The 16,750-nt window shown below is 43.9% G+C and overlaps 1 protein-coding gene across 1 annotated transcript in view; it reads left to right on the plus strand.

The window, feature by feature from the left end:
• Window positions 1–16,750, plus strand: part of LOC126162588 (ATP-binding cassette sub-family C member 4-like) — a 166,760-nt gene that overhangs the window by 51,656 nt on the left and 98,354 nt on the right. The window contains exons 5-10 of the mRNA XM_049919190.1: window positions 2,789–3,011; window positions 6,264–6,420; window positions 6,603–6,741; window positions 6,964–7,074; window positions 11,141–11,374; window positions 13,930–14,216. Of these exons, the coding sequence (XP_049775147.1) occupies window positions 2,789–3,011; window positions 6,264–6,420; window positions 6,603–6,741; window positions 6,964–7,074; window positions 11,141–11,374; window positions 13,930–14,216 (1,151 nt within the window). The remainder of the gene's footprint in view (window positions 1–2,788; window positions 3,012–6,263; window positions 6,421–6,602; window positions 6,742–6,963; window positions 7,075–11,140; window positions 11,375–13,929; window positions 14,217–16,750) is intronic.

Here is a 16,750-nt window from a genome sequence, read left to right on the forward strand (position 1 = left end):
AACAGCGGACCTACCACACTTCCCTGGGGCACTCCAGATGATACCCTCACCTCCGATGAACACTCACCATCGAGGACAGCGTACTGGGTTCTATTACTTAAGAAGTCTTCGAGCCACTCACATATTTGGGAACCAATCCCATGTGCTCGTACCTTAGTTAGGAGTCTGCAGTGGGGCACCGAGTAAAACGCTTTCCGGAAGTCAATGAATATGGCAGAGAGTTCCATTCCTCCACTAGCGTGGTAGACAGCTTTTGTATGGTCGTTGGTGCATGTGGACGGGCTAAAATACATCTCCACATCGCATCCCACTCCTGCTCTGTGGGATTTAAGTCGGGGTGAAAGTGCAGGCCAGTCCGTTAGCTGCGTATGCTCTCGTTCCAACTGCGGCTGTTCGATAAGGTTGCACACTGTCATTCGTAAAATTGAAATAAGGGCCGAATGCATCCCTGATGAGGTGCACATTGGGAAGACGTACAATGTTACAATAACGTTGACCGGTGAGTGTACTGTGGTCAAAGATTTGGAGACCAGTACGCCCATACAACATTACGCCTCCCACACTGTAACACTTGGACCCAAAACTATCATTTCGAAGATACTGGAGTGCACTTACATGGCGATAGATGGGAACATGTAATGCACCCAGGAACAGAATATGATCATTTTGGTGACCGAGGTGCTATGGTGTGCGAAGTCAAACAGTTGCACGGGCATACTGATCTCGAAATATTTGAAAATAGTACACTCGCCCGAAAATGATGTTCTGACAGTGTACTTAATCCCCACGTGGGGTTGTGTTCGACCGTGGCTTCAATTTTATGGATGGCAGTCCGCGACCGCATCGCACAACGCAAGCGCAGGAGCTCCTGGAACGAGGGGATATTTGGCGAGTGGACTGGTTTTTCCTTTTCCCCTGAGTTAAATCCCATCGAGCACGAGTGGCATGCGTTGGGGAGATGTGTTGCAGCACGTACACAGGCACCAACAACCATCCACGAATTGTTATCCGCCTTGGTGGAGGAATGAAACGCCCTACCGGAAGAACTCCTCACCAACTTTGTAATCAGCATGGGAACACGTTATAGAGCGTGCATTGCCTTCCGTGGTGGTCACACACACTATTAAGAACCGTGTCACGCCTTTTGTTTCGTCCAGGGGTCTATCATGAACCGCAGCGACTTCAGTGTCTTTAAATAAAAGCGTCGTTTCTGGTCGTCTCATTGGATATTTCTTTCAGTTACCTTTTGTACTATAGTGTAGCTGTTCTTTCTATGTATCGTCCAAGTTCATGTTACTAGGCAGTAACATCATGTGAAAGTTACTGTCGTTCTGAAGTCTTGCAAAAGTAGTGTATTTCCAGTCGATGAAATGATCGCAGTTGTTTCTACCTTTCAGTTAGCCCGGTCTGAGAAGTCCATGACCATAGATTTTTATTTGGCATGACGAATGATGGGAAGTCAACATCCGCGAAAAACTACTTTCTCGCACTGTAAATGGTCACTGTAAAGATCTTCGATGATCAATAAGTCATCTTCCACGACTTTTTCCAAATATTTGAAAATTCTGTCAAAGAAAGTGGAAGGTTTAAGTATCATCAATGAATTATTTTTAAGAGTTTCATGAAATATTCATGAAACCCTTGATACTTCAGCACGAAAGAAACAAAACGAACTGCAGTTTATCGATATTTACATTTAAAAAAAATTAATTTATGAGACTGTATGTAGGCTAAGAAGCAATTATTGATATCGATAACGACTTTACAAAATGGCGCTGTTACATCAGTAGAGCGAGGCTGGCACGATGCTTTAACAACTTCTTTGTGACACAATTACGAGGATAATCCCAAAAGTAAGGTCTTCTATTTTCGTATAAGTACATAGACCTGTTTATTTCTACAGCGGTTTACATCAGTTTACAGCTTGAACATTTAGCTATTTTTCGACACGATCACCATTTCTGTCGATGCATTTTCGTAGACGATGTGGCAGTTTTTGTATGCCCATGTCATACCAGCTCGCCACCATGCTGTTCAGAAAGTTATGAACCTCTTCTTTCACCTTATCGTCGGGGCTGAATCGCTGGGACCACAATTAATGCTGACAGGTACTGTGAGTCTCTGAAAAAACTCAAACGGGCAGTTCAGAACCGGAGAAGAGGAATATTGAGCAAGGGCGTACACATACACATGACAACGCTCCCCCACACATCGCTCGGCAAACCGTTGCTCTCCTGCAACAGATTCAGTGGAACATAATCACCCACCCACGCTATAGTCCTGACTTGGCGCCCGGTGACTATCACCTGTTCCCTAGGTTAAAAAAACGTTTGGCCGGAAAGCGATTCAGCTCCGACGACGAGGTGAAAGAAGAGGTTCATAACTTTCTGAACAGCATGGCGGCGAGCTGGTATGACGTAGGCATACAAAAACTGCCACATCGCCTACAAAAATGCATCGACAGAAATGGTGATCGTGTCGAAAAATAGCTAAATGTTCAAGCTGTAAACTGATGTAAACCATTGTAGAAATAAACGGGTCTATGTACTAATAAAAAAATTGGAGACCTTACTTTTGGGATTACCCCCGTAGTTAGCTTTCTTAAATTTTAAGCCTGCCTTCACTCTCTCTCTTCTTTATTTCTTAAGTGTATATAGGTAATAGTTATTGGAATTTGATTACGTTTCTTGTCTCCTCAACAATATATTTTGAAACATAGTGAATCAATAAGCTAAGAGGTTTACGTTGCAAAAAGAGCAACAGACACAAATAACACCGTGTATTTCAGTCCTTACGGCTGAGCCGCACGGCTCTGGGTGAGACGGCTGCTGGGCAGGTGGTGAACCTGCTGTCCAACGACGTCAGTAGGTTCGACCTGGTGTCCGTGTTCATGCACAGCATGTGGTGCGCGCCAGTCACCGGCTGTATCTGCGCCTACTTCATCTACTCTATGATTGGTGCTTCCGCTTTCGTTGGAATTGGCCTGGTCTTCGTCATCGTGCCTACTCAGGGTAAAGCCGTCAAGTGTCTATTGTTTTGTTTTTATATTCTTGTTGTGAACAGCGAAATTATTCTAGTCGAAGTAACACAATTACTTCTGGGGACTACATAACTACTTCCACCAACTTGCATTGTATCTTAACTAAATGTGTAAGCTTGACTCAAATGCAATATGTTCAAGAACACGCATGTTTGCTGATGCTAGTTCAGTGACCGTTGTGTTACTGTCGTCTCGAATCGTTGTGGCATTACAATCTGCTCGTCCAGAACACTTTCCCTACTTCCTGTTTCCGGAATCGAGCGAATGATTTATTTCCAAGCCGCTCCAAATCATGTTCCTTTCCTGCCTCGCCACTTACATTCCACGATCTTTAGACACGCTCATTTTAATGACAACATAGCCGATTATAATGATCAGACATAAAATGAAACAGCTGCATTAACCTTAAGAAAAACGAACTTTTCCCGGTTTATTATTCGCTTATTTCTGCCATTCCAGCTAACTGTGGGTGACAAGTAAAAAATATTTATTCTGTGACTCTACTTTGTAGGTGTAGCTCACTTTTATTCAGTCTGTAACAAATTACTTACCTTCAGTTGCTTTCATTTTTATTCAAAACATATCTTAACCCAGTGATATTTTATTTGACTATACATCTCTGTTGGCTATACAACGAAAAGGTGAAAGATAATTGGGCTACACCAGAGCTGACGCTGCCATCAATGAAATTTTATTTTATTGGTCTATGTTTGACAACAAGAAAAGTCAAGAGTACACTTGATCTACGGAATAGTTTTGTTTACACGCATTTTGAGAAGCAGTATCCTGTGTGTGTCGTTCAAATGGATTAACTGGAATACTAAGCTATCATATATTTCTTTTGAACAGTTTATCGCCAATGGAAATTCGTTTAAATTAGATGAAGGTTTATATGAAATACATTCCTGCTTTGCAGTACTTTACAAATAGACAGCTAAATTCAGACGGGTGGTGGTAAGTTCCTATGGGACCAAACAGCTGAGATCATTGGTCCCTAGGCTTACACGCTATTTAATCTAACTTAAACTAACTTACGCTAAGGACAACACACACATCCATGCCCGAGGGAGGACTCGAACCTCCGACGGGAGGGGGGGGGGGGGGTGCGAACCGTGGTAAGGCGCCCAAGACCACGCGGCTACCCCGCGCGGCTGAAACCAGACATGGTTATACTTTTCGTGAAGATGATCCAACTGAAGAACATCCAAAACTGCAGTCACACATGAAAAATCGAAAACGTTCGATGTGTGGAATTGAGTAACCGGCGATTATTGGTGCATGAACGTCTTAGTATCGTTTGGGACGTTTTAATGAGGATTTTACTGGCTTTGTGCGCCAGTTTAATATTTTGGATGCTGCGTGAATCCACCACCTCTTGCGAGGAACGACACTTCACTCAAAACAGTGGGATCCTGCAGTAAAGCCGGCCGCTGTGGCCGAGCGGTTCTAGGCGCTTCAGTCTGGAACCGCGCTGCTGCTACGGTCGCATGTTCGAATCCTGCCTCGGACATGGATGTGTGTGATTTCCTTAAGTTAGTCAGGTTTAAGAAGTTCTAAGTCTAGGGGACTGATGACTTAAGATGTTAAGTCCCATAGTGCGTAGAGCCATTTGAACCTGCAGTAAAACGGGAAAGTCTATTTCAGCTTCTATAAGGTGCTGCCAAATCAAGACGAGACAAATGGGGAAAAAGTAAATAAAATGATTATTATTTCAAACGTAACAGCCATACGGATTGTATCCGAGCGAGCACCTGTTCATCCGAAACATGTCGACGGCAACGAATATATTCCTTCAGGACTCCAAAAGTACGCAAATCGCAAGAGGAGACTGCATGGAGGATGTTTAAGTGCTCCCCAGTGAAACTTCTGCAACGTACTCGAAACATGTGGGCAGTTCCACATGCTGCCAAGGTTGTTCCGTCTACGCGCAGAAGTTTCGCTAGGAAGCCCTTACACATCCTCCGTGTAGCCCCGATCTCTCTCCATTCAGCCGGCCGAAGTGGCCGTGCGGTTAAAGGCGCTGCAGCCTGGAACCGCAAGACCGCTACGGTCGCAGGTTCGAATCCTGCCTCGGGCATGGATGTTTGTGCTGTCCTTAGGTTAGTTAGGTTTAACTAGTTCTAAGTTCTAGGGGACTAATGACCTCAGCAGTTGAGTCCCATAGTGCTCAGAGCCATATGAACCATCTCTCCATTCGATTACTATATTTTTAGAGCCCTGAAGAAGAACATCCATGGCTATCGACTTGCTTTGGACGAAGAGGTGAACGCCTGGGTACAACCATGGTTCCATAGGCAACCGCCAACATTTTTCCACGAAGGCAGTGACTATATTCTCTAACAGTAGGATAAATGTATTACTTTTGAGATAATAAACAGTTTAATTAATTTTTCCCACCTGTCTCGTTTTCTTTTGACAGCCCCTTATAGAAAGACAATGGCCACTACATCAAAGAATGCTAAAGTTTCTTTGTGATAGATTAAATTGCACAGGGAAAAATAATACCTGATAAGTATTACACAATACAGATTTATTCCAACACGTATGGTTTTTGTTTTAAGTTAGAAGTATGAGTTTATTTATGTTGCCTGAATTCTTCAAGGTGTTCTATTTCCTTTGCAGGAGTCTAATATTTTCAGTTTTTCTCTAATAGTCCTTTGTTACTTCCTGCTCGATTTCAGTTATTTAGTTCTGTGCGTCTGCAACCATTGATATAAAAAGAAACGTTTCTTTACAGCACACTATGAGTATGACATTTTATCTTCTCATAATCATCGTCAACGGAGATTGTTAAAAGACCCTTTCACAGATCGGTACATTGTGTAGAGGTTTTGCAGATAGATGGTAGATGTTCTCTTTACGTCTACACAAACAGTAGTTATGTTTTCCTTATTTCTCAGACATATTACACAATTTAAAAGCTACAGTGAGGCAAAATTTTATGTAAACAGTCTTGTATGTGTAGTTCTGCCATTTATGTATTTTATCTGATCTGTCTAGTGATCTAATTCTTGATATGGTAATACATGACGAAAAGGCGCCAGAATCGAATGTTTTTTGTGCATCTATGTATATTTTCATTAGTTTTATCTGTTAATGACTCCCGAAACACTGTCAACATTTATAAATAAAAACTTGTATCTGAAGTGTCAGAGCTATCATTAACGTCGTTTAACAGCTAATAGATCACACGTTTAAATATCATGTCAAAATTATCTTTCAGCGTATCTGGGCAAGCTCTCATCGAAATACCGCAGTCAGACGGCGCTAAAAACAGACAAGAGAGTCCGTCTCACGGATGAGATCATTTCCGGAATGCAAGTGATAAAGATGTACGCCTGGGAGAAACCTTTCGCTAAGCTAATTGAGCTGGCCAGAAAGTAAGTAACCACTTCCGCGCGTTATCTTAATGTGAGTAAACTGCCATTCATGCCACTCACGACTATCAGTTCTGCATCATTAAATACCGCTGCCTCATGTGATGTCATGTTAGAAATCCCTTACGTTCATCGAGTACACCTCTCCGATATGATGGCACAAATTAAAATATCGTATTTTTCAGGCTGGAGCTGAAGGTTATCATTAAAACATCCTACATACGTGGAATTTTTATGTCATTCAACCTATGCACCACCCGAGTCGCACTGTGTTGCTCATTGATCACGTTTGTTCTAACAGGAAACGACCTTACAGCAGACAAGGTAAATCAAAATCATTTCCTTTAAATGAAAATTAATTTTGTAGCATTTAAAAGTTGAGTTACATGTGCATGTTTCCCAAATATTCCCATACTATACTTGCATAAAGCAGCCCAAAGTCGTTATCTAACTGGAATGCGCCCTCTCAATTACAGGTTCATAACTGCAAAGAACGAGTTCTATTTTACATATCTATCTAACCGGTCAATGTGCACGATGTTTCAGGTGTTCGTTGTTCTGACTTACTTCAATGTTTTGGCCCAGACAATGTCCATGGTTTTCGTTAGAGGCATAGCTGAATTAGCTGAGGTGCTCGTTTCAGTCAGGAGAATCGAGGTAAGTACACAATGATGTTTTCGCATATAGTGGTAAACACATATATCCTTCGAAATGGTAGACCAAATAGTAACAAATACTCATACGCTAGGTTTTCGATATGTTTATTTTTATCTTTTCACGAAGCAAGACAGATGACTTAACAAACTTCTTATTTACTCATGATTTGAATGAGACATGCAAAGAAGTAACGAAGGAAGGCTGGAGCGTTTGGCCGACATCGAGGTCATTAAGACGGAGGACAGACCCAGTTGTAATAAGTGACAGTGGAGGGGGTAAGGCGCAGCCTTATCGTAGAAAACCATGTCGGCACAACACAAATAGCTCATCCCACTCATTATAATTGCAAACGAAGATAGTAGTCGATCCACTCGCAAATTACTCTCAGTTGTTACATCACGCTTTACATACGCACACACACACACACACACACACACACACACACACACGCACACGGAAGTATACAGTGATTATTGTTTCATTTTCGTCGTATGTCTTCTCTTTTATATGTTCAAGTGTGTGAATTCCTAAGGGACCAAACTGCTGACGTCATCGATCCCTACACTTACACACTACTTCAACTAACTTAAACTAGCTTACGCTAAGGACAACACACCCATGCCCGAGTGAGGACTCGAACCTCCGGCAGGAGGGGCCGTGCAGTTCGTGACATCGTTATATGTATCTCGCCGGTATTCCAATGACAATCGGATCGCACATGGTACATATGCAACATATTTCTGTAATGTGAAGTAAACTTGCAGCGATGACGAAGGTAAACCTGATCCGAAAATTGTCGAATCGAAATTTGCAAGTGAAAATGAGAATTTTAAGTTGGTCTGCTGACGAAAGTGAAAATCCCAGTAGAAAATTTATTTATTCACGCGACTTGCGCAATGTGCTATGTCTGCTACACTTGTTATTTGTGGCGACTCCCAATTTTTATGCGGTACTACCAACGTCGCACAGAGTTCAATCTGACGCTTTCGAAAAACCCCAGGGTTGCTCCAGAAATGCCTGAGGCAGCGAGAATTGTTGGCTGAAGCTGGTCACAGGTCCTGTTCCAAAAATGAACAGAATAGAGACAGAAGTGATGACACTTTCTGAAAGACATGACCATCATTTTGCAGGACAATGCTCAAGCACGTACAGTGCAAGCTGTTACTGATTTGTTTGACTGATGGGGCTGCTGTGTGCTATACCACCTACTGCACTTCCCTCACTGAAGCCCTCATTAGTTCAACTCGAGTTCTAAACTGAAGGAAACACTTCACGGCATTCGCTTCAGAACTGCTACAAATTCGTCGGGCAATAAACCGGGCAGCTCGAACTATCAAACCTAACTGGCACTGCTAAGAGTATCCTACGACTTCCACATCTCTGGCAACGGGTTATACACAAGGCTGGTGACTACTTTGAAGGTCAGCAATACTTTGAAACACGTATCTATTTTGTATGTATCTATTTTGTACGAACTGTAAATAAGTAGTTGCCACTATTAAAGTCCCAACCCTCGTACGTTTATTAGAGTGCATAGACAACTATTTGCAAAGTTATCCCACAACCCGTTTGCCTTCTTAACTTCCGACTCCGTCGTTCCAAGAACAGTGTTCCTTATCTCAGATAGTTTGTATCATCACTTGAGAACACCATACATGGGAAGTTAATCATAAGGCACGACATGTCAGCTCGAAATTTACTGCAACAGTGTATTATCAAACTCAGTGTGGTGACAATACGTTGCACAAAAACCTTTTCCTGGTTTTTAGCTTTGTAACTCCCTTATTTCACTTTTCTCAGTTGTCTCGGAGTTTGCCTTGAAAGGAGTACTGGAATCACGCACACCTATGATTGTGTTCTTGCCACTTCACAAAGAAGTGGTACCCTTCATTATTTGCTCAAGAATCAACAGGAAACAGTAAAACAACAAATGGGAACAACTGAGGTGCGATCACTGAAGATCCATAGTTCCTTATTACTCTCATCGTGGAAGCACGTGTAAACAAGTGAAAAACGGTGGAAGTTGTAATCCATTAATTTTATAATTACACTCTAAGGGAACAAAAAACGACGCATCACGATGAAATTATCCGAATGGGGCGGAAATTGTTGGATGTGACGTAGATGTACAGACAAGCAAATGATTACAATTTCAGAAAAGAGAATGATTTACTCAAGACAAAGAGCTTCTCAAATTGAGCAAGTCGATAACGCGCTGGTCCATTTGTGGCCCTTGTAAAAGCAATTATTCGGCTTGGAATTGATTGATAGAGTTGTTGGATGTCCTTCTGAGGCAAATCGTGGCAAATTCTGTTCAACTGGGGCGTTGGATCGTCTAAATCCCGAACTGGTTGGAGAGCCCAGCCCGTAATGCTCCAAAACGCTCTCAGTTGGGGAGACATGCGGTGAACTTGTTGACCAAGCTAGGATTAGGCAAGCAGTGAGACAAGCATTAGAAATTCTCACCGTGTGCCAGCGGGCATTACCTTTGCTGAAATGTAAGCCAGTGTGGCTTGCCATGATGGGTAACAAAACGAGCCTTATAATATCGTCGACTTAGCGCTGAGTCGCGGGTAACAACTAAAGGGATCCTACTATTAAAAGAAATCGCTCCCCAGACCGTCACTTTTTGTTGTCGGACTGTAGTGCGTGCGACAGTCGGTATGGTATCCCACTGCTGTCCGGGGCGTCTCCAGAACCCCATTGACTGGAGTAGAACTGTCTTCAGTGATGAGTCCTGCTTCGAACTGAGCCCCAATGGCCAGCGAAATCGTTTTTCGTGATGCTCAACGTGACTGCGTCACCTCTCTGACTGCTGAACTACGAAGGGGATATGATTAACCACTCCAGCTAAGTTTTCGAAAAGAGTGGAGAAAGCTATAGTTTCGCTCAAACACGACCCGCACGTTAAATGGCGCCCACTTTGATGTGTGCTAAAACGTTCTGCGTACCTGTTATCAGCAATTTCAATCACGAAGCAACAAACACAATTTCACTAGATTGTCGTTACATGATTTCGAACAGTTGAATGTGATAATCGCGCCAAAAATAAGAAAAGTAGAGACGCAGTTTCGAGAGGTCATTACCAACGAGAAGAAGTCCTGAGACTGGTTTGATGCAACTCTCCATGATGAGAGGGACTGAATGGCCGTAAATCACATCAGCTTAAATAAATAAGTAGATAAATAAATTAAATAAATAAATAAAATCGTCAATTTCTTTTTCAGTTCTTGAAAAAAAAAAATGGTTCAAATGACTCTGAGCAATATGGGACTTAACATCTATGGTCAACAGTCCCCTAGAACTTAGAACTACTTAAACCTAACTAACCTAAACTAACCTAAGCACATCACACACATCCATGCCCGAGGCAGGATTCGAACCTGCGACCGTAGCAGTCACGCGGTTCCGGACTGAAGCGCCTAGAACCGCTCGGCCACCGCGGCCGGCCAAACAGCGAAGTCATCGGTTCTATCGGATTAGGGAAGAGTGGGGAAGGAAATCAGCCGTCCCGTTTCAAAGGAACCGATTTAAACGATCATCTTGCAAGCTATGGCAATTGTGAGCACTGATTTGGGGCGTTAAGAGGCCAATGTACGGATGTACGGAATTCCATTTCTCCCTATGTGCCTGACTGCGATATTTTCCGTGGGCACAGAGGCCCGTTTGTCTACCATTCGTCGCAAACACCGTTCCTACAGCAATCATTGCCACGGTCTAGGGTCCATATGGTAGTGAGAAAATATTTGACAACGTTACAGACTAAAAATTTCACGTAGTTTTGAACTTCACATAGCTTCAACTAACTTGCGTATTGGATGCTACGCAGAGAGAGAAAATAGTAAAAAAAACTGATTCAGTCAAGGTGACATATGAATGCATGTATTTTAATTGTTCGTTCCTGGACGTACCATATTTTCTAAGTGTTTCGGGTTCCTCGTGAAACAGTAGTCCCTCTAATAATTAGTGGCTCAAAAACGTCGGTTAACTACCCAGCCTACAGCATGTAGATTATTTTGACATTTTACGTAATAACGATTATACATTATATGTTGTTCTCACACAGGAATTCCTGGCGAATGAAGAGATCGCTGAAACGGAAACAAAGTCCCGCGTGTTGTTGAACGGAGTGGACCACAAGGAAGGCAAAGAGGAGAAGGTAGAAGACATTGCAGTCCAGTTGGAGGGGGTGATGGCCAAGTGGGTGGAGAGCCTCAGCGACAACACGCTGGACGCCGTGGACCTGCGCGTGCACCGCGGACAGCTTGTGGGCGTCGCCGGACCCGTCGGCGCCGGCAAGGTACGGTGCAGAACGTCGTCTCAGGAGGAAGCGCCTCTGTGTGCCGCCAGTCAGCGCACGCATCTGCCCGCCACTTGTCTCTACCGTTACTTGCAGTTTCATCTAGGCTGACAAGCAAAGATACGGAACGGAGAACTTCGAACTCTAGTCTAGTGAAAATACCATTTTAATTTGAGTAAATTCCTTTCGACCATTAGGCCGCGTCATTCTGAAACTGAAGCAACTATTAAAACCGACGTTTCGACAATCCTTTCAGCTGTCCTCTTGGGGGGGGGGGGGGGGACTAAGCTGCTGGTTTCTGAGGATGGTCTACTCTATACACCGTCGTATTTCGGTATTCACGTGACATTTCCCAGAAACTAGAAGTTGCCATGTGACAAACGAAATACGTCAATATATAAAGAAAATCATCCTCAGGAACCAGTAGTTTAGCCGCCCTGATGGACCACGGCAAGGACGTCGAAACGTCGGTTTCATTAGTGGTTTTAGATGCAAAATAACGTGACATAATCCCCAACAGGAGTTAATTCAATTTGATGTTGGCCGTGGAAGCTTTGTCAGTAACGAAAATTTTGCTTTTTGAGTTTTCTTTTGGAGGTTCTTGGTAATCAGATTTGGGACAATCAAGTGAAGATTCTTGAAACCAATGCTTTCTACCGCTCCCCTGTCTTTGGAGTTGCAGTGTTCGATACCATTCAGTCGTTTCTACACTATTCAACTGAGTATCTTAAAATTTAGCCTCCAATTCGTGCATCAGAAACCATAATCCTCAGCTACCTTGAGAGATTAAATATTCAAATACTTCTTCAGCTCAAATTTTCATGAAATTACTGTATTTCCAACAACTACCAGAAATCAACCTGACCGAGTAACGCTGCTGTTGGCGACTGCACTCTACGCGGGCCAGGGCGACACGCAAGTGGCTGCTGGAGTACTGGTTATTCTTCATGTATTAATGGCCCCACTAATACATATCGATAAAACGAATATCGCACTACACTAATCTGGGACCACTCTACCGAATAGGCACGTAAAATTAAGCTTCAAAAATAATTCTGTTTCTAACAGGAAACAAACTGACGCTTTCCGTTGACACTTTGCGTCGTATGAAACATGTGATGAGCGGTATTGTTTGGGATGACTTAGTCTACATGTGTATGTTGTGAATATTAATTGTTGTGTCCGACTTCTTGGACACTGAGATGGCAATACAGTTAATTAGAACACTCTGAATACGTAATACTTTATTAATTACAACAAAAATTATCTTTGCTCTCCAGGCCCGGCAGTAGCTATGAAACTGCACACGTGGACTTACGGTTCAGAACACACCACACGAGCTGAGTGGCGAACTGATACAAGATCAGAGTGTCCGTATTGTGGCTTCACTACAGCTACCAGAAAACGCAAGCTCGTAGACACTTGTTGACACAGTTGTAATAGCATTGCCGCGTAGGCACAGTTCAATGGAGGCGGAAGTCTTTTCACCCCTTGACGGTTGACATCGGTGTTTCACGGCAAGTAAACCGGACAACGACGTTACTCCGACAGGAACTTCCTGGAAGTGGGCAGGATCCGACCTCGAAGAGAACTGTCCTCCTGGCCTCTCGTGACATTTCAGAGCAGAGGCTCGGCGTTGGCACCTCGGTAACTGTGGAAGACATGGCTTTTCCCTAGTATCTCATTGGTGCATCGTGATACCGCTATGTTGTGCAGTATCTCTGCGGCGGTCGATACTTCTCGCGCCGCTCGCAATACTCGACGACACCGCATTAATGGTCATAATATGCGGGCATAAAACGTGTTCCGAAATCCTACAACAGACCGACGTCAGCGATACAGAGCTATAGTTGTGTGTATCTTTTCAATGATCGTTCTTGAAAATGTGAATAACCTGCGCATTGAAACTTCCTGGCAGATTAAAACTGTGTGCCCGAACCAGACTCGAACTCAGGACCTTTACCTTTCACGGGCAAGAGCTCTGCCAACTGAGCTACCCAAGCACGACTCACAGCTTTACATTAGCCAGTACCTCGTCTCGTACCTTCCTAATCTGTGAGGACGAGGCGTGAGTCGTGCTTGGGTAGCTCAGTTGGCTGAGCACTTGCCCACGAAAGGCAAAGGTCCCGAGTTCGAGTCTCGGTCCGGCCCACAGTTTTAATCTGCCAGGAAGTTTCATATCAGCGCACACTCCGCTGCAGATTGAAAATCTCAACCTGTGCATTATTGCAATGACTTGGAACGCTCCCTTCCCGTAGAGATGTAGGACAGACTGCTGCTGGAACAGGAGCAATTTCTTTCACATTCGCTGTGGAGAATTGTGTGGGTATCGCATCACTTCCATTCGCCACTCCTCTTTTGAGCTATTTTACCTACCTTTCTACGCCGCAGTAGCTTATCCCAATATGTATAATTTTGGAGTTCGTGCGTCGATTGAAAGGAGAAACTGTAGATCTTCCGTGTGACAATTTCGCTAAACTGAATTAAGTATTTGTTAATAGTTGGTGTTTGGCAATAAATTAGTATTTGTTAACCTGTACGTGTCACTGTTCCAGAGCTCCCTGCTGCAAGCAATCCTGGGAGAGCTGACGGTGAGCGAGGGGACGTGCAAGGCGCGCGGCAGGCTGTCGTACGCGTGTCAGGACCCGTGGGTGTTCGCGGCCACGGTGCGCCAGAACATCCTCTTCGGGCTGCCTTTCGACCGGCGGCGCTACCGAGAGGTCATCCGGGTGTGCGCGCTGCAGCGAGACCTGGACCTGTTGCCCCAGGGAGACCTCACCGTCGTGGGCGAGCGCGGAACCTCGCTATCCGGGGGACAGAAGGCGCGCGTCAACCTCGCCAGGTAACTCTGCTGTATACAACACTATAGGTTCCCACCTGCAAACATTAAGTGGCCACAACTATTACACCACCTCGTTTGTAACAACAGGCGGGGTTTGCTTTTCACTCTACATCTACATCAACACACATACTCGTATTCTGCAGTCCTCTATACAGTGCGCTGCAGACGGTAAATCGTACCAATACTTCCGATTTTCATTCCTTTTCCATTCCCGTGTTAAGCAAGAGAAAATGACTATATGCCTGTGTACGTGACCTATTCTCTCCTACCTTATTCTCAAGATCTATCTATCTATCTACCTACCTATGTATTTATGGCTTGAGCCTTGTCCCACAGTTACGCAGGGTCAGCCATCGTTAATCAGATTTTGCATGTTAATGGTTAAGGGGTGGCCGGATGCCGTTCCTGCCGCCACACTGTACCCTCCAGGACGGAATTAGTGTACCCCAACTGTTTGCATCGAGTTTAATTCATGGAGAAGTGCGAATGTGTTCAGATGTCTGCGAGCCGTGTAAGTGAGGCGGAACATGGGGACCAGCCCGGTATTCACCTAGCGGGATGTGGAAAACCGCCTAAAAACCACATCCAGGCTGGCCGGCACATCGGCCCTCGTCGTTAATCCGCCGGGCGGATTCGATCCGGGGCCAGCGCGCCTACCCGAGTCCAGGAAGCAGCGCGTTAGCGCTCTCGGCTACCCTGGCGGGTTACCTTATTCTCAAGATCTCTGCGCGAGATAAAGGATGGTGGCAGCACAATGGTCACACAGCCTTTTCCGAATACAGTTTCTCTAAATTTACCCAACGGGGTTTCGTGAATATGACGCCTTCTTGCCAAGATTCCGATTTAAGTTGGCCGAACATTTCTGTTACTGTTTCTCACGGGCCACAGCGACCTGTTACGACCGTAGCAGAGCGTCTCTGAATTCATTCGGGACCTGTTCTCATACCGTTTTGATGAGGGCTCCAAACAAGGGAACAATACACTAGCATTAATCGTACTAACATCTAGCACACGTTTTCTTTTACAGATGCATTGTATTTCACCAGAAACCTTCCAACAAATCTGTCTTCCAGTCACTTTCCCTAATAATACATTTTACGTGAACGTCCCATTTCATATCGCTTCTTAATGTTACCCCTAAATATTTATAGTGGGTGGTTATAACTACAGTGCAACTACTCATTGGGATCCTGTGTGGACTGTAATTATCGTATGGCAGCAAAACTCGGTAGGTATGCCAATGTGTTGATGCGGAACCTATTTACGTTGGAAAAAATTAGTTCATATTTTGACCACCAGGTGCAAGCCTGACGCTGTAGAACATATCGTAGAGGTCTCCAGTCGACAGAAATTTACCCACTGGGAGGCAAAACTCTGTAGTTGTGACTTTCACATAACTAAGTTGGTGAGCCACCCACCGTCCTACAATAGAATGTTGCCGTCCGCCAACATACCTGGCCATTTGGGATTGACGGCGCGCTTCAGTTTTTAAAAAGCGTCCACGTACCTCTGTGCGTTAATTCAAGCGCGCCACCATTTTCTGGCAGGATAATGCTTACCCATATGTTGCCGACTTTGTTTCGATCACGCTGTAGAAGCTTCACTCATATTTACTTACACATCCTTCGCACAGTCCCAACCTTTCCCCGTGAGATTCCCACATTTTTGGAGCCCTGAAAAAAGACACTCATGGCCGTGGATTTGCTTTGGACGAACGCTTTGGGACAATCGTTTACCTCAGGAAACCGCAAATATTTTTCCATAAAGACACTGCGTATCTTGTCTCACCGAAGGATAAATGTGTTAACAGTTATAACGATTATTTTGAAATAATAAAGAGTTTATTTACTTTTTTTCCATCTGCCTCGTTTCCATTTGACTCCCCTTTACACATACGTTGTGTCACATAGGCTACTTCATAAAATCTCTTACACACTTTGTTAGAGGGCAGACAGCGCGATCCCAGGTAAACCATTTTTATTTATTAACAAAAACTTTGATCCATGGTCCATGTAATTACAGATAGCATGAACTTAAGTGATTAGAACGATCAGATCTTTAGCATATTTTCAGTTTTAATCAACATAATACATATTAGCATGGTTTTCCTTTTTAATGAAAAGAATAACGAAGCTTGTGATTATTCAATGTGTTCCCGCCTGATGCAAGCATCTAAAAATGAACAATCTTGTCGTCTTTCTCACGTTCACCGTAGGACCTTTGAGTACTTTGTCAATTTTCTGCTAGTTATATTCATTTTCTTTCGGTATTTCTGTCGTCAATCTCTTGGATCCCAGAAGCACGTATGGTATCTCTCCTGTGCAACACAATTAAAGGACCACTTTTTCGAATCCCCGTAATTGCTTCTTACTGAGATGCATTCTTTGAAATTTCGCTCAAAGGTACCTACAACCTTTCTCTATAAAGGTGCAAAAGTGTGGTGGCCTAGGACCTCACCTTCGGAGTCGACAACGCTTCAGATAGCAAAGTGTCGACACATGCCAAAAAAATGTCACAGCTCAGAAATTCATGTG

This window comes from Schistocerca cancellata, chromosome 2 (genome assembly GCF_023864275.1).
Source record: "Schistocerca cancellata isolate TAMUIC-IGC-003103 chromosome 2, iqSchCanc2.1, whole genome shotgun sequence".
Lineage (NCBI taxonomy): Eukaryota > Metazoa > Arthropoda > Insecta > Orthoptera > Acrididae > Schistocerca > Schistocerca cancellata.